The sequence below is a fragment of the Molothrus ater genome, chromosome 4 (assembly GCF_012460135.2).
Source record: "Molothrus ater isolate BHLD 08-10-18 breed brown headed cowbird chromosome 4, BPBGC_Mater_1.1, whole genome shotgun sequence".
Taxonomy (NCBI): Eukaryota; Metazoa; Chordata; class Aves; order Passeriformes; family Icteridae; genus Molothrus; species Molothrus ater.
The window spans coordinates 13622656-13641445 of NC_050481.2; the positions used below are offsets into that span (position 1 = coordinate 13622656).

General features: G+C 37.3%; 1 protein-coding gene across 2 annotated transcripts in view; it reads left to right on the plus strand.

The window, feature by feature from the left end:
- The window catches only part of LRBA (LPS responsive beige-like anchor protein), a 368959-nt gene that overhangs the window by 69572 nt on the left and 280597 nt on the right, over positions 1 to 18790 (plus strand). The window contains exons 23-31 of one of the 2 annotated variants that reach the window (XM_036381985.2): positions 2143 to 3165; positions 3613 to 3702; positions 3969 to 4144; positions 5348 to 5501; positions 5918 to 6098; positions 7371 to 7498; positions 7828 to 7935; positions 10377 to 10548; positions 10687 to 11125. In XM_036381985.2, the coding sequence (XP_036237878.1) occupies positions 2143 to 3165; positions 3613 to 3702; positions 3969 to 4144; positions 5348 to 5501; positions 5918 to 6098; positions 7371 to 7498; positions 7828 to 7935; positions 10377 to 10548; positions 10687 to 11125 (2471 nt within the window). Of the gene's footprint in view, positions 1 to 2142; positions 3166 to 3612; positions 3703 to 3968; positions 4145 to 5347; positions 5502 to 5917; positions 6099 to 6813; positions 6862 to 7370; positions 7499 to 7827; positions 7936 to 10376; positions 10549 to 10686; positions 11126 to 18790 lie in introns of those variants that run through there. The other variant, XM_036381986.2, reaches the window with a different exon arrangement.

Genomic DNA, 18790 nt, shown 5'->3' on the forward strand with positions numbered 1-18790 from the left:
GCTGCTAAGGAAAAACTGGAATCTGCAATAGGTTTTTGTTGAGGGGATAGGGCTTGGTAGCACAGTAGATGAAAAGTATTGCAGTGAAAGAGTAGGTCTCAGGTTGTACCAACTGAGATACAGCTGACTGCCCATTTCTCCAAAAGTAGTTGGCAGCCCTACAGACTGTGTTCATAGAAACTGAGAAGCTATAAACTTTGTAGCTTTTACTCCTACATATGAGTTTAATGAGATTTACACTGGAATGATGCATGGAAATACAGATGTTCACACTGTTAAATATTGTGGGGCAGTGTGCTTTCTGGGAAGTGCATGTAAGTTTTGCTAAAATCAAGCAATGCCATTTTCATTTGTTAAATGTCTCTTTAGTACTTGCTGGAACAAAGCTTTTTAGTAGCTTTGGAAATGTGGGAAGCAGCAGGGAGAGAGAGAAGAGGGAAAGTTAGCTGGAGATAAGTTCAAGTTGTTAAGATTCCTTCTTCAGAAAAGTAGTGATTAGACCTGAAGTAGCAGCTTTGCCTAATCATATTTTGGAAAATAAGTGAAAAGTGCAAGGGACAGCTTATTAGCATGATCTATTTTGTGTTGCCTTTGACATTCTGATTGTGGTACAATTCAGAAAGTATTTCCAAAGTAATAATGCCCCCGCACATAGTCTTTTTAGCAAAACCCTAGAATTAAATAAATTATGGATCCGTTATGTTTGGATGAACTTTCAATCAGTTGTAATCATACACACTTTCTTTTTTGTACATAACTGAATGAATGAAAGCTAGTATGTGCAGACTTTTTTTTTTTAAACAAGCAGAGTGAGATATCCCACTTCTGTTTCTAGACACTAAAATTTCAATTAAATCAACTTGAATGAATAATGTGGTTCAGGTCATGTTAAAATAGTGCATTGCTCCTGTAGTGCTTGAATATACTTGATTGATGGAGAAAATAGTATGTTAAAAAGCTAAATATTGACATCAGAACCTGCCAAAAATAATTTTTGTCTTTGCTCTGTCTTTGCTTATCTCTGATTTGTTAGCTGTAATTTCTAGTATATTTTTAATCTGAAAAATTATTTTTTCACTCCTCTGTGTCGTCTTAAAGGGAAAATATTCCCACTGACTAATCATCTCTTTTAATACTATGAATTTTTAGATGAGATCCAAATGAATGAGCTGAGTATGTAAGAGAATAAGAAAATGTGTGTTTGTATATTTAGTGGAATGCACTGCTCTACTTTGCCTATGGAAAATGTTTATGATACCGAAAATGATTCAAAGAAAACAACCCTCAGGTGGAGCTTATGTTGGGAAAATTTTGAGAACTGAGCTTAAAGATAAATAAACACTTGTGTTATGGAATATAAATCTAAATCTAAATGAAAAGGTATGGATAGACTAAATTGAATAACAGTATAATAAAAACTTTTGTTAGGCTGGTGGTATTTTATGTTTTAAAACACAGCTATTTATTTGGGCAAATGAGTTTTATTAGTGTGTATATAAAGAATTCTTCTATCTGGATTTTTTAAAAAAATCCAGATAGAAACAACAATAATATTTTCAGCTAAGGAGTAGAGAAGTCTTTTCACTTTAATCCATTTGTGTAGCTGTTCTCAGGCTGAGATAGGGTGAATAGCCAAAGGAAATGTCCTCTGGGGAATTTTAGGTATCATTTGGGGATCCACAAGATTCTGGCTTTGTTAGGTGCTCTTTGTGACATTGTACTTTTTAGTGTAAAATTTTCAAAAGTTTGTATATCTTTGTGGATTTTTGAGCATACTAAAGGTGCTAAAAGGATATGAAAGCTCTGCTACTTGTCACAGCCTCCCCCTTCACAAAAAGATTGATTTCAAATCTAGTAATTCTGTGGATCTTATGCTTAGGATATCCTTTGGATCAGGCTAGTTAGGGTTTTTTTGACATTGGCTTTGCTTTTCTTTCTTCCTTTTAGCCAGGAAAAACGGGTACATGTAATAAAAACTTGCTGTCAGTTGAAGTGATAGCTAATGTGCAGGGTTTTTTAATGAAAAGGACAGGATCCAATATAAATTTGTGATTTGAGCATTGATTTTGATTTTCTTTTTTTTTTCAAGAAAACGGTCATTAATATTTAGTTTTTAATGTCCTTTGAACTCTGTTCTTTTAGGTAACTTTCGAAATGCACAAAGAGAATCTTTCCCAAATGTACAAGGAGTACCAAGAGAAAGGAGGTGAAGGGAGTGGAGTGCATTCTTCAACACCAATTAGAACAATCTCTGGGATTAGCAAAGAAGCTGAAACCAAGGGAAAACAACAGTCTTTGGAGTTAAAAGAAAATGCTGCTGCTCCTTCCTGCATTACTGATGGTGATACAGAGTGCAGAACTGAAAAAAAAGAGAAAGAAAACTCATCAGATTATGGCCAAACTCATTCAGTGTCTAATCATAAGGAGGAATTAGAGGGGGAGGATATGGATACTACAGAGGATTTAAAAGCAGTGCCTTGTGTGGAATTTTCTCCAGAACCAGAAACAGTAAAGCTCACTGTCTCAGAAATCAGTACTGGAATAGCTGAAGCAATTGAAGATTCTAGCAAAGCTGATGAGCTTGTGGAAGAAACAGTTGCTGTCACTGCTGCTTCTTTAGCCATGCAAACTCCTGTGGAAGGAGGAACTCCCACAAGTCCAGAAGGACTGGAAAAATCAGCAGTAGAGGTGGAAGATGAAGATGACTTCGTTGATTTGAAAGATGAAAGTAGTTTGCCTTTGCCTTCAGAAGAGCTTGCAGAAAGGAACAAGGAATGTGGCTCTAATGCAAGCAAAGTAACAAAGCAGGAAGAAACCACAGAGAAGCAACCTGAAACTGGGCTTTTAAAATCTGAGGGTACTGAAGGTGTGGATGAGAAGAAACAAGAACTGACTTTGCCAGAGACAATGAGTTCTGCAGTTCCAGAAGTAGTAACTCAGCCGGATTCAGCAGGAAAAAAGAAGCTGAAGGAAGGAAATATAGTTACCAGTGAAACCAAAACAACTGTGGAAAACACAAATGCACCCGTGGCAGAGCCCTCTGGAGCCTCTGATAAAAGAATTGCCAAGCTTGATGTTTCCAGTGTTGCATCAGATACGGAAAGACTGGAGTTGAAAGCTAACACACATCTAGAAGCACCTCTGCCCCCCAGATCCATGCCTGAGGTAAATTCTACCTGTCCTTCATCTGTCTAGCTTAAAAATAAAAGGAAGGTCTATTTAATGAATTTTTTTGAGAAAGCATACTTAACCATTCTGGGGACATAATGTGTGTGATTTTTGTGAGTTATCTATAAAATCTTTTAACCCTGGGTTAAAATAGCCATTATTCTTAAAATTTGTGTACTGAGAATTCTCCAAGATTTTTGTACATCCACATATGAATGCTGATATAAACTGGGTATTTGGCTAGATGAACACTTAATCTCAGCTGTTTTAAACTATAAAAATTGATAGGTTTTTCACTACATCATGTCATCCTACCATTTTGTACAAATATAAATTAAGACTGGGCTTCTGTTGTGTGCTGCAGTGCTCCAGCTCTAGTCTTTAGTTTCTAATCCAGCTTTTAATGGTTAAATAGTTATGTCTCTGAGTACTTCCCTTCTGCAGAGATACTTCCTAATGGATGCTCTTCAATCTGCACCATTCTTCCTTAAGGGAGGAAAACCACTGTCTACAACAACATATTCTCCCCCCCTGGTAAGGTTGGGTGGCTGCTTGTGAATACCTAGACTGGCAGGTGTGGTAGTACAGCTGTAGCCTAGTTTGTAGTTTTGATATATCCATTAAATAGCATTTGTGTAATAGTTTTAGCTTTATTTGGAACTATGTACACAGTCTGGACTTGTTGGATATCCAAAATCTTGAGTCTATTAGATGCATTTCAGTGTGTGCCATGGGAACTAATGACCAGAGTGTGGGTTTTATGTTTTGTTTTCTTTTTTATCTGCAAATGATGAATTCAGCCCTCAAGGCAGCAGGTTTCCTCAGGACAGGAGCTGGCTGCTCCGTTGGATGGGCAGAGGAGGGACACGAGGTCAGCTGTGTTCCGTATTCCCGAGTTCAAGTGGTCCCTGATGCACCAGCGCCTGCTCACAGACCTGCTCTTCTCCATAGAAACAGATATTCAGATGTGGAGAAGGTACATCCTGTGCTTTGTGTGGAGTGATCCAGACTGGGTTCAGTTATAAGGGGTTCATTGACTTAGACTCATGGACATCTGGTGTTTTACTCATTATTCAATAGCCTGACTTATTTTGTGACCTACACCAAATCATTCTCAGATTTTTTTTTTAATACTCTTTACAGACATAACTGTATATTGGTTCAAGGCCAACGCACAGGTTTGGACTGAAATCCTGGCTACATATAAGTCAGTGGCAGTCTTGCTGTTGATTTTTATTCAACTAAGATTTTAATTTTCCTAATGTATTTAAGGGCCTGTGTCTTCTGATCTAAATGTGGATAAGAAAGATAATACATCCAAAATAGTATGTCTTGCTTCTGCATTTACACACACTGCTGCTTTGATAGGGTTCTGTGAACCCAAAGATGTTAATTTGAAGATTAACTGCTAACAGGGATCTGGACTGTAATCATCAAGATATTTGAAAACAGTAGTAATTCTGCAATGTAATTTTAAGGTTTAATAACTGAAATAAGAGGGGGGAGGTCCATTTTTAGCTTGTAGTCATGAGTGTAAAATTTAAATTGAACCATATCGGTGTTCTGACCAGCTAAAAAGGAATATCAGTGTGAAGAAATGATGTAGGTAAGTGATTCGAACAATTTAAACTGAAGTGAATTTTTATCTGAGTATAATTTTTAGGATATGTTTAAGTTAACCTATCTGGTCATCATCAGATATAGCTATAATATATTTCTATTTTATCCTCTGTTTTGGAAAGTTTTTGCTTAAGTTTTTGTGCTTTGTTGATTAATTTTAATTTCTCTGAGAAATCCTTAGAATTTGGTTTAGTTTTCCAAAGATGTAAGTTCAAATGTAGTCCACTGTTCCAGGAGACTTTATTCTGTTTCCTGATATAGTGACTCTTGCTAGCAAGCAGTCATAGACCAGCCTATAATGGATTGACTTATAAGGATTAGCAATCATCTTGGTGCTTTTAGCAACCTGTCATATTGAGCAGTTTATTAACAGAAATGTTGTTTTAGGTTTAGATTGTGATGCACCAGTTTACCCTTAAGTCATGTGTTATTTGCTTCCCCACTTTGCTTCCCCACTGCTAAGTGTCTGGTTTTAGTTTTGTGAAAGCAGAAATTTTTTAAAATACCCCAAAATAAGGCTCTATTCTGAATCCCCTTTTTTTTTTAAATTTTTGGACAGCCATTCTACAAAAACTGTGATGGACTTTGTGAATAGCAGTGACAATGTGGTGTTTGTGCACAACACGATCCACCTCATCTCTCAAGTGATGGACAACATGATCATGGCCTGTGGTGGTATCTTGCCATTGCTTTCTGCTGCCACATCTGCTACTGTAAGAAATTCCATTTTTGTTTAAAAATTCTTCACTTGTGGGAGGATGCCTTTCTTTATAGAGTGTATTAATTATTTTATCTGTCCTTTTGGGAAATGGAAATGCAGGTGGGGTGTTTCCACAGGCATCTCTTTCCTCCCTTTGCTACCGCCACACTTTTCCTTAAGATAAATTAGGTGCTTGCCTTTTTTACCTGAAGACATTAAAAATTTTCCTGCTTTTGTTGCCCCACAGTGGTCTGGAATGGGATTAAATCCCAATACTAATGATTGTTCCTAGAATATGAGTAATTACTACTTTTGAATGTGACTGATAGTGGACTTCCAGGACACATTTTTCTTCATTTAGTGTGGAGGAGAAGATACTTCTTATCTTTGTGAAGAAGTAAATGTTGCTTTCAATTTTTCTTTGTGTAGCATGAATTGGAGAATATTGAGCCAACTCAAGGACTTTCAGTAGAAGCATCTTTAACATTTCTCCAGAGATTAATCAACCTTGTGGATGTGCTAATTTTTGCAAGCTCACTTGGTTTCACTGAAATTGAGTCTGAGAAAAATATGTCATCTGGAGGAATTCTGCGACAATGTCTTCGTCTGGGTAAGCAAATAAAGCCACTTAATGAGCATAGGACCTCGCAGTTACTAAGCAGTTAGCAGCTGTTAGCTTTATTTTTGCTCCTGTCCATTGTTTTGTTAAATCAAGATTAAGTGTAATCAAACATTAAGATCTTCTACAGTTTTACTGTATTCTGCAATGCATATATACATATTCCTCTCTAAAAGTTTAAATAATATAAATTAAGTTTGGTAGGCTGTTTTCGTTTTATCCATGAGGATATTTCTTTTGCCAAAGTTCCCCAAATCATCAAGGCTGAGAATATAGCAGCTTTAAGAAAAGTAATCATGTACTATATAAAAAAGTGAAACTTGGCAATACTTAGATAAGGGGTTGAACACTTGAAGGTCAGTATATGAAGGTATGGTGAAAACTAGAAGTGTAAATTTCTGAAGGGTTCAAATTGGGCAATAATTTTATCCGATTATTTACAGTACGCTTGCTTCGAATTGGATTGAGCAAAAATGATCAGTTACCTAAGAAAGTAACAAATCTTTTGAAAATGATAACATATCATAGCAGGATCTAGTTAATAGAGGAGTAGAGAATTCATGCTAGTTAATACAGGAGTAGAGAATTCATGCTTAGTTGCATGCTGTAAGACTTCTTGTAATGAAAAGTTTGATTTGCATGAGTGCCAGAGCAGCTCAGAACCTCAACAGTAACTAGCCTTCCTCTCCCTTTCTAGGCAATTAAAACTTTGTGCAGGTAGAGCAAGATTTATGGGATGCAAACAGGTATAGAGGTGGGGTAGTTCTTTTTTCCTTTGAAAATAAATATTAGAAGATGAAATAGGGCAAAAATGTGCAGCTAAAAAACCCCAACAGTTGCGTAACTTCAGAACATTTAGTCCAAGAGTAACATAGTATTGTGAAGCAAACGTTGCCATTTGTTTCACTGGTGTATCACTTGTCTTCTCCCTTGCAAATTTGTGAAATTTAGCTGTCTTCACCCTACCCACCCTGTGGTTGTATGCATGGTAAAATTGCAGTGAGGGATACTCACTTTGAAGTATCCATTAGATACAGCATATATGTTCTATTAGTTTAGCATTCATTATTAGTTATAAATTATTAAAGAATTTTGAGCATTGGTTTGCAACTGTCTAAAACTTACAGAAGCAAAGTATTTTACTGATGTGCATCAACTTTTTAGTTGTAAGTGGTAAACAGAATTGTGTTATACGTTTCTGTAAGGGACTATAGAATAGTACTGTTTCTCAGAATAACTCTTAATGTTTCTTTTCCCTTCAAGTATGTGCAGTAGCAGTAAGAAATTGCTTGGAGTGTCAGCAGCATGCACAGATGAAGCCTATTGGAGACACTGGGAGGAACCCAAAAGCAGTGCAAGGCTTTATAGGATCAGTAAAGTCTGCAGCAAAGGCAAGTTTAAGACCACATGCAGAAACATAGACGTCAATAATGATTAGTCTGTACAGAGGGATAAGTTTTTAAATTTGTACCTGGGCCACTGATATTTTAACAGACCTGAAGAGGGTGGTACAAATGCTGGAAATTAAATGTCTTTCTAGAAATTAAATGTCTACAAGAAATGACCAGATTTTTTCTCCTTTAAAGATGAAATGCATATCTGATCTTTCTGCTCTAGTTGTGACAGTACAATGCACAGTGGGTGATTATAGCACTTCGTGATTCTTGGTAAAATGCTTTTAAACACAGGATCTTAAACAATTGTGGGGTTTTTTTAATAGAGTCCAGTGGACATTGTGACTGGTGGCATTTCTCCAATACGGGACCATGACAGACTTCTGCAGGATATGGATATTAATCGCCTCCGAGCAGTAGTGTTCAGAGATATAGTAAGTCAATAATGTCCTTTTCTTTGAAGCTGCATTTCTGCTTGTCTCTTTTTGCTAAATGCTTCCTCTCTGTTACAGAGTTTGGCTAAATTGGATGTACAAAAAGGGAATACTGCTCGCAGTAATTAGGAACTTGCAATACTCTGCAGCTGTTGTAGTGTTTGGGATTGGAAAGAGGGAGAGGTGATACCCAACTGTCTCCTGATCTGGCTCTTTGTGTTCCTAAGAATTGATTATGTGGAATTCTGCCAGTTGTATATTAATTATGTTGTGTTTATGAAATAGTTAAAATATTAGTACAAATATGTTCATAGACAAGGTATTTATGTATCATAAACACGTTTGTATGTTTTGAAGAAGTCACATTCTTCTAGCTAATTAGAAATTAGAGGTCATTTCTAATTCCTTTACTTCCTCTCAGAGGAACCAATTTGTGTGCCTGTGCTGTAAGCATGCATATATTTTTTAGTCTTGAATTGACTAAAAATATCTTTGCCCTGTGTCAGCAACTTTGTAGCTGATATTGAGGAAATTGAGATTGATTGCTTAAAAAAAACCACCTCTGTAAGCAAATACAGCAGCTATAATGGCTGTGAGTCATTGGTGGCCACAAGCCTGGACACCACAACTTAGTTTACAATAATTGGACTGTTTAGCCAGTGAAATGATTTATACAGTGACTTTTTTTTCTGTCTAGAAAAGTGAAGGATTTTGAGTTTTATCTTTACAGTAATTATTGATTGAAGCAAGCTTCTTTCAACCCCTACGTCAGTATCAGTGCGCAAGAGAGTAACAGGAAGTGACTCTTCCATACTGGTAGCAATTAAAGTAATCCTAAGGATTCCTTCAAGCACATTTTGTGAACCTTTTTCTGTAAAACAAACTATCAAAACAATACCCACCCACAACCTCTGCTTTTTTTTGCATATTTAATCCATCAGACTGTCTGTTTCCTAATAAGTATAAAATGGTGCAATAGCTCTGCTTCTTAGCTAGAGTGTTGAGCTGTGTGGGAAAAGTAGACTTGGAAAGATCTGGTTGGGAATAGTTTTTGTCTGAGCTGTTTACACTTGCATCTAAATATTTTATTTGCATGCAGTTTCTTACATTGTATTCAGCACTTATAATCAGGAGTGGCATAATTTGAATGTACGAGTTCTACAGCAGGAACTCTGAGGGAATCCACTTACCCACCAGTAGCAGTACTTAGAGTGTTACATGAGCTTTATTTCAAGCAGTTCTTCAAACATAGCTGAAAAAATAAGGAAGGGTCAGTTCTAATTCACTGGATCACCCCTTTATTAAGTACAGTTAGAAACTGTCTTAATACTCATCTTGCAAGAAAATTCTTTATAATCCTTACCATTGTAGGTGACTTTGCTCAATCTCACACTGTGATTATTCTGTAAAAGTTAAGATTTTGGGTCAAGCCAAGGGGAAGATAGGTTGTTTTTTAAGTGCAACAGATAGGATCCACCTATGTTACCTGTTCCTAATAAAAAGTTTCTCATAAATATCTCCCAGAAAAACTTACTAAAGAGTTCTTCAAGGGATAAGGAGCTTTGATGGACACTACAATCATGATAGAATGAACTTTATAGTGTAACTTAGTTTCTTGAACTGCTCAGACGACAAAATTGAATGCTACCTGAGCCCTGATGTGAATGAGGGGCAGAAAACTCCAAACACTCATTTTTTACTGATCAGTAGGTGAGGATCCAAATACTCCATTCTCCTGTGACCCAAAAGTGTATGAAGCTTTATTTCCTTTGGTAGCCATAAGGGACAGGCTTAGACTAAATCTTAATGTCCAGGTTTCCCTCTGTTTCACTAGGAGTGACTGAGTACCCTGGGGAGGAACCTGGCATAGTTCATATTAAGATTTGTTTTCAAGGTTTTTCCTAAAATCTCTTCATAAAGTTCCAGCTGTAATGCAAATGCATGTTGGTCAATTCTTGTTTAAATTATATGTAGTAGATTACATCCATCTGGACTGTCTGATAATGAAATAAAACCTTGGTGCTTGTTCTGGAATTTGCTCCTTTTCCTTCATTAATATGTTCCAGTTATGTAGAGTATGCTTGTCTTGCAAATGCTGTTAATATCTTGGCATTTTTGAGGAAATATAACAGAAGAAACACCCGAGAATAAAATGGACCCTAGACCCTACACTAATTTGAAACACGAAATCAAAACACACAACCTTAGCCAAAGTTGTCAAATAAATGAAAAACTAAAGGATTGGTGCCACTTGTATTCAAGTGCTGTATTCCTTAGCTTTATAGGTGAGACAAACTGGGACTAGAGAATATTGTTCTTCCATTGCTGACATATCAGCTTCCTCTTGGTATGTTTATGGTAGTGCTGGGCATACTTCACAAATAAATAAACATGTTGCTGAAATTGTAATGCAAAAATCTGTGTGTGTCTGTTTTTTACAGGAGGATAGTAAACAGGCGCAGTTTTTGGCTTTGGCTGTTGTATATTTTATTTCTGTGCTCATGGTTTCGAAATACAGAGATATACTGGAACCCCAGAATGAAAGACGACCACCAAACCAAAGCCAGTCACTCAAGGAATCAGAAAATGAAAATAATGAAACTCCTGCTGCAGGTGAACTGTTAATTATTTTGCCAAAAGAAATAACTTGGCTTAAAATGCTTTAGAAATCTTCTTTAGGACCAATGTTGTGAATGCGTCTCTGTTAATAATGACCTTAAAATGTGTTTTCTCTTCTTTTGGTATGAACAGTTGTGGAAAAGCCATTTGCTGCTCTTGGTGCTTCAGCCTCTACTGAAGATTCAGAAAATACAGCATCTATGCAAAGAAGGGATTCTGGTCTTGGGGAGGAATCAACTCCAGCACAAACAAACAGTTTGAGTGGTGCTGCTGAAGCAGGACCTCTGAGTGTTAGTGCAGGCCCAGATGCAGTCAGTGAAGTCCTGTGCACACTCTCATTAGAAGTCAATAAATCTCAGGAGGGCAGAAGTGAGACAGGAACTGAAGAGAGTAAATCTGTGGCTTCTCTGCCAGCTGCAAAAAATGTCAATGTGAAGGACATCTTGAGAAGCCTGGTCAGCACACCAGCTGATGGCAGTGCAGTGGATGCTGCTCTTCTGCCACCAACCTTCCTTGGAGTTCTTGGTGATGGAGCTGCTGAGCAGCCTGTGCAGTTCCATTCCTTTGACAGGTAATGTAACATCTGAAATAGTTAAAAGTTTGATTTTACTAAAGGTAAAGAACAGGAAAACCAATGCTTTACCAGAACTACTAAGTGTAGCACTGGCAGATGAGCACTGCTGTGCATATTTAGTTGGCTTTAAAGAACTCAAGAAACAAAACAGACATTAAATAGCTTAAAATAATGATACGTAGATCAGCAGGTGTATTCATCACAATGTTGTATCTAGTCTCTGTTATTGTGGGCTTGCAAAAGAATACTGGCTTACTAATATTTACAAATGGTTCAAAACCAATGGAGTAATTAACTAGGTGTTCTTCTACCTAGAGAATACTCCCATATTCATTTAGGAAAATAGATGTGTGTTCTGCCTTCTGGTGCCAAAGGCGTAGCTACTTAAACTCTTTTCATTATTGGGTAGATATTATCCCTAAGCTGCTAGATTTGCTTTGTAGTAACAGCTTTTTGTTTCATTGTAATAAATTTCTGCATTTCTTAGTACACAAATGCTGTAGTGGATTCAAAAAGGAGAATCCCTGCTTTTTTTCCTTTTCGAATGAAGTCACTCTTTCCTGATAATAATTTTGCTGTTCCTTGTGTCTCAGTCTGATTAGCTCTTTATCTTTTCCCAAGCATAGTAAACCAAACTGTCTTTTACTAGACTTAGTGCCTTTTACCTTTTCAGGATTCCCAACAACTGCAAAGAAAACAAAAAAAAGAAAAGAAAGAATCCTGTAACACTTGCATTCCTCCCTCAAGGAAAGCCTTGGTTATTTCCAGAAATCCTGCAGTCAGTCTGGTGCAAGGGGATCCCTTGTTACCATACCAATATCTGATCCTCTGCTGATTCCTGAGCTTCCTCTGGCTCTGATGTCTTTGCAGTCTGTGGCTGCCTTGTTCACAATACCAGCTGCCCCATGAGAAGAGTGTCACTGCCTGTCTGCTCCACTCACTCTGACTGCCCTATCACTGCTGGGGGAAGAGACACTGGTGTCTGGCCAGATGAGACACAGATGGGGTGTGCCAGCATTTGGGCTCTTGTCTCAGAGTAAATACTGTGTTCTCCTTGTGATGCTGAACAGGAGGACTTTTTCTGGGAGCAGGAGGAGGATGGAGGCAGAGGGGGAAATTGATAGAAGGGGGACACTGAGTTAGAACTTGCCACACCTCTCTCCCCACTGCTGCCCAAGTTCTTTTGGCACTTCCCCTTCAAGGCCTCTCGTTGCTCTTTGTTACAAGTGGGCAGTTGATGACAAATAACAAAATGCTTTAGTCTGTGATAATGCTTTTTTCTTTTGAAAATCCTAGTATTAATTGCTGCATGGTTTCAGCCGCCCAAGTAACATTTGTTTGGAGATCTGGTACAGGAGTGACTATTGCATTTATGAATTATTTTTTAGCTATTGTGGACACCAAAGGTTTGTAGTGCTTGTGCTGATTTGAATTGGTGTACAGGAGGTTAACTAGACAGGAAGTAATTGGGCACTTGCCGCCCTGATGGCTGACATAGGTAGATTACACCTACAAAGCCTTATCAGAGGAAGCTGTACAATTTAATTTGATAACATGTACACTAATGAAATACTGGGCATTGATAGCAGCCCTTCTGTCACTTGCAGTTCTGTGTTCTTCTTCCTGTATAGTTACAACGTCAGTCAAAAAATAACCAAAAAAACCTCTTAAGTTGTGGTGTGTTTCATAAAGCAAGTTATTAAAAAGTTGAATTACTTGCTGTTCTGCCCTTTTACTTTTCCACTGCCCAATGGACACTTCTGTTTCGACCTCCAAAGTGCCAGCCATTTGTAACAACTCTTAACATTCTTTCACTTAACCTTGATGCCAAATTACTGCCTTGCTACTCACCTTGCTACTCAAAACAAGGTGGTCTGATGAAGGAATATTTGCAGGGGAATGAAGAGGGTGTGTGGGTTGAAGCAGTAGACAGCACTGTGCTTCTGAACACAAGAGCAGAGTTTGTAGGGTTTGTGTAGCTGTCTGGGCTGCTCCACAGTGATAACTTGTGGGCATTACTTCCCAAAGATTTTTTTCTTTTGTAGGTGGGGCTAAACACACGAGGAAAAAATCATGAAGTTGTATAAAGTATTTTGTCAACATGTTAGTAGCTAAAGTTAAAAAGAGAAAATAACTGTGTGTGAAACATTAAAAGTTAAATGGACAGGCAAGTTTCATGGCCATTTGAAGGGGACTGTATGTAGTGAGACTGCTTAAAATACAAGTTTATGCTCTGAAATGACACCTAGGTACCACAGCAGGAAGGAATTGTGCCAGGGATAAAAAACCACTTTTTATAAAAAACTGGGATGGAGTTGGAAATAATAGATCTCATCTCTGTGATAGGTAAAAATGCTAGGTTACATTGTGAAATTTATTTTTTGGGAAAACAGACTTTGGGATGCTCTCTTCTCTTCTGTGTCTGGTTTACATTTAATATATTGTTTGATGGCAAACAAAAATTCTGTGATTTTTGTTTTATTTTTTCTTTTTTTAAAGGCACTTTGTTAAAAGTTGTTCCCATGTAGCAGTTTACCAGCGGGCTATCTCTGGGAATTTCAAAGCATCTCTCTGATCCTGCATTTATCTCAGGAATGCTGTGTCAGAAATCAAAACTCTCCTCATATCTTAAGGATTATCAACTTCCCAGCCATAGCTGGAGAGTATACAGTAACAGCTATGTGAGTGAAACCTTACTGAAAGGCTGCCAGGTTGCAAGCCTTTGGAAACAGCTAGGTGTATGTGTTCATTCCCATGCCAAAAATCCACCCCTTATCTTATGGGAAGATACAATCTTGTGATTAGTGGGTGCCAGGGGTTTATCATGATAAAGTTCAAGACTTGCATTGGCTTTTTCCCAAGATCCACAGGGACATGAATTAATGTTCCGATTTCAGTGTGTCCTAAACCAGCAGTTTTCTTATTTAGTAGTAATAGTGTAGGAAAAGAGGAGGGGACTAATGCAAGCAATTTCAAATAAAATGGATATAAAAATATCCAAAGCTTGGGATAAAAAGAGAGATGACATTTCTCTTCGGTTAGTCTAATAAAACCCATAAGCTATCACTTGCCATTTTTACTGTATGCTTTAAAATAAAACCTCTCTGGCTTCTGCTGCTCTTTGTGGAAACATTCACTAACCATGTCATTATGGGAGGCTGATGCTGAGGGTTCAGAGGAATATGGGTTCTTAAATCATGATCTTGTACCATAGAGCCTAAATCTGCAGCTGTGCTGCAACTTGCAGAACAGATATGTTAATAGCCCTGTTTTTCTTTTTGGAACATTGTCTGTAAGCTGCTTAGTTTGGCTTAGCCTGTGTTTACTCATTTGTCAGTCAGTGGTGTGCATATGCCTTTGTAGTAGTTGGTTGTGGTAATTTCAGTTAAATTTCATCCAAGTCCCTTTTTATATGGAATGGATACATCTTAGACTTCATTGATTTGGGCCTTCAATGCAAAAAGAGTAAACTATTTTTAGACAAGATTAAATCTGCCAAGTGTTGGTGGAGACAGAATATGAGAATGAGGAATCTTTAGATAAAGGCACACGTGCTGTGATGGAAAGCTCAGCTCTTTCAGCACACCAGCAATTTGCATTCTGCAGGGACCAAAGAGGCAAACCATTTGAAGTCTTCTCCCTGCCAAGCTGATTTTAAAGTTCTCTTGCAAAATTGATTGTATTCTTTCTATCATATCTTCTCTTCCCCTCCCTGCATTCTCTGATCCCTCATGGTTTCAAGAGTCTCTTGTTCTTCCTTTCTCCTTGGATATTTCAAGGGAGACGTAAGACAATGGGTATTATCCACAGACACGCAGAGCCCATAGAAGGACACTGACATGGCAGGCTGCCTTCCTGGCTCACAAAATAGAGGTAAAAATAAGTCTCTGATCCTCTTTATTGATCTTTTGCTCTTTGCACAGGAGTCTTGCAGTGGCCATCGTTTTGGTAGCCTGGAACAAGGCTTTTTTCTTTCAGTTTTGAATTAAAGCCGTTATCCTATAGGGGTACAGACAAACTGTCACCTGCATTGCTTTTCAGTGCCAAAAAAACCAAAACAAACTAAGAATTAAATCTGTATAAATTCTTGCATGTCGAGAGGAATCAGAGCTCTTGCAACTATTTTTAAATTACAATGAGGTCATCAGTTTGGGCTGCCTCATGTTGTGTTAGGAATATTTGACTTGCACCCAAGGAAAATTTGTATACTTGAAATATATTTAAAAGAAATGGGGACTTGCCAACTTAATGCAAAGTAAATACTTGGGAAAATGCTAAAATTTTAGGAGCTGTAGGTATTTTCCATCTTTATATTGAAACAGAAGAATCAGTGAACTGAAACCAGGGAAGGGTTCAATAAGTAAATCCTTATGGAATTTGACAGAATAGATCATTATTGCGTAAGCCTTTGTCTGTGATGGAAGTCAGTGTTCAGCCCAGTGCTCTGTGCTCATTCAGCAGTGAATAATTGTCTGCAACACGAAGACTTCTTACACTTCAGCATAATTGGGACTAATAACACACTGACCTTCTGGCTAAGATGTATTTATGGTAGCTGGTTCTCACTATGTCTGACCTATGTTTATCAGTTCCCCTGCTGTAAATTCTTATTTTAAACCTTAAATATTTGATTTTAAATCAAAACTGGCAAACATCTAATATAGTCATATAAATGAGGCAGCTTAAGTGTTGTTCTTACCATAGTGCTTGAAGTCTCCTTGCAAGAGGAGTGTACTTTTAAAATTTTATTTATCCTGTAGCTGAAACTCAATATAATGGATGTTTTAATATACAGATGTAACCAAGAAATAGAATTTAATTGATATGAATGTTAAGGAGTAAAATGTATTGATACTTTTTTCCACATGAAGCCTCTTTGCCCCTGTGTGAGGTTGCTTAATGTGCATATTCTGATAAAATTAATCATGATTACAGATGTTTTGTAAAATATATTGTTTTTGTAGATCTGAGGAAATAGAATATAAAGCAGCTTGTTGATGACTATTTTTCATATGTGTAGCAATTAACTTTTTCAGAAAACACTTAACAGTTTAGCTACAGAAAAAGGACTGTCTTATCTGTGTATTCTTTAAAAGCAAGTGCCCTATTATTTGAAGGAAGTTGAAAGCACATCAATTTTTAGGACAGTTCTGACAAATTTACTTGATTGAATAATATGCTGAACACTTCATGTTTTCTATGTAGTTTATTTGCTACAATATTTAAACTCAATTTTCCACTGTCTTGCATTGTTTATGCCAGTTGCATTCATTTTTCTTATTTTAACATTTAAATAATCTTTCAAAAGAAGAACACAAAGGAACACTGGTAGCTAATGGAAAAATATTTCTATGGAACACATTTGCAATTCCACCTAAATATTCAAAGAAAATATCAAGGAAGGAAAAAATGTAGGAAGTTCAGAATGTAAATAAAGAAACATGATCAATGTTTATGCTTCAACATTCTTAGTTTGCTTTTCCATGTACTTTCATAACTTTGAAGAAGGCTTGGAATGGAAACTCCTAAAGCAAATCCTGCAGCTGTAACATTGGTCAGTTGCCCTGTTGAAAGGGAAGACATCCCTGGCAATAAATGTTTCATTACCCGTACTGCAGCAGTGCACAGCTAGAAAGTCAGTATGCCAGGATACTTGGGTGTTTTGGTTTGTGGTTCTTGACCTCCTTCAAGGATTTTTGCATCAGAAGGCCATGGCAACTGACCAGAAGACCAGGAAAATCCACAATTTGGGGTTTTCTTGCATCATGCTTTTAAACAATATCCAGCACTTCTTTTGGCTGTGGGCATCAGATTGACACAGCTTTTGGAAGGGACCTTCTTTCCTCATCAGACATACAGTTTATTTTATTTTGGCTCAAAAATAGCAATAATTTCAGTTGACTGTTCCAGATCACTATCTAAAATCAATTCTGTTCAGAAGTAGTCTGAACTCCAGGGTGACATGTTCAAAGCCTCTCTTTCATTTTAAGGGTACAAAGTCCAACAGGACCTTTTTGCTGTTGAATTTGTGAAGTAGATTTGTTGAAGTCTTATTCTTTAGCTAAAGGCTAGAGGTTCTGTTTCAGTGGGGTATAGTAACCAATGTGTATCTCTCAGAAAAGTTTGTGAGAGTTGGTGTCACTTGTTTGAAGCATGCGGTGACACTGGAATACTCAGGCATTTCCCTGTGTCCTGTTTATAAGGTAGCATGTTCTCTTATATTTCAAAGTCTGATACCTGTAGCTATTCATTTTTATGCCTTGAATCAAAGCAAGAGGAATAATACTGGGTAATTAAAAAAAAAAAAATAAAAGCAGCAGCTCTGCTTTACAGCTATGAATAGAATAAGTGCCAGATTTCTGGTGCTCGTAATCTGAGTATCTTTCTTGTAGTGAATGCCATTGCTAGATGCCTGAAAATTATACTGAAAGTGAGTGTTAGAATATAGTTCCTTTTTTAGTATACTAAAATATACTACTTTAGTATACTGCAGTATACTTTTAGAATACTTTTTAGTATACTTCATGTAAAGTGAGTTCCTGAAAGTTAGAGTAGCAACTATAGATGTATTCCCAAACTTGTACAGTTTGGAAGGTGAGGAGATAGACAAAAGATATGAAAAAGCAGAAGAGACTGTTCTGGTCATTTACTACTATCTGTTGCAGTCCAGGGGGAAAAACTCAAAGTCTTAATTCTTTTCCTTGAATGCACCTCTCCTTGGGTAGCTGTAGAGACTCTGACAACTTGCTGAAACTACTCCCTCAGTGCAGCTCCACTTCAGCACACCGAAGGTCAGGAGGAGTTTACAGGAAGGAATGATAATCTGTAGTGTTGTGCCAGAAGGCTGCTGGAGCTGGGATTTCTTTTGCCTGCCCTCATTGCTGGCTGCAGATGAGCACTGTTAAGGTAACAGCTCTGTCTGCACACGGCCATCCTTGCTCCAGGCCAGGCATCCTTGCTCCTGTGCAGTTCCAGAGCTGTCACTTGCCCTGTGAGGAGCTGCTTTTAGTAGTGCTGAAGCTCTTCTAAAAGTCCTTCTTGATGCTTCCAGCATTGTTCATTTATTGATTTTCATCTATAATAGGTCTTTTCTAATATTGAATTTGGTTGAAATTCTGCCATGTATGTATTTTGTTTTTTAAGGTGTGGTTCTGGTATGTTCTTTATGACTTAAATGCCACCTGTTTTGTAGTTCCTGGGGCTCTTAGTAGAGTCAGAGAGTAAAACCACAACATTCATAGGCATTCAGAGGACACAACCATTCTGATTTGATGTTTTTGAGAGAATTCTGATTGACTATTAGCTCTGAAACAGAAAGCTTCTCTAAAGGACTTGCTTTTACCCTCAAGGTAATTTGATGTTTTCCAATTTAAAATTATTTACATGAATTATATGTTTTTGAACAGACACAACCTATATGTGCACAACTTCCATCTATATGTGCACAACTTCCATCTATATGTGCACCAAATTTGTCACTAAACATTCTCCTAAATCAAATGTATTATATCCAATATAATTGTGTCTGTATTAGTTAGCAGCAAATGGATGATTATTTCTGTAGCTTGGTGTGCAAAGAAATTTTTCCAGATCATGCACCAAGGTCTTAGGGAGACCACCTGAATAGATACATATTTATAATGAGAAGTTATACATTTTTAG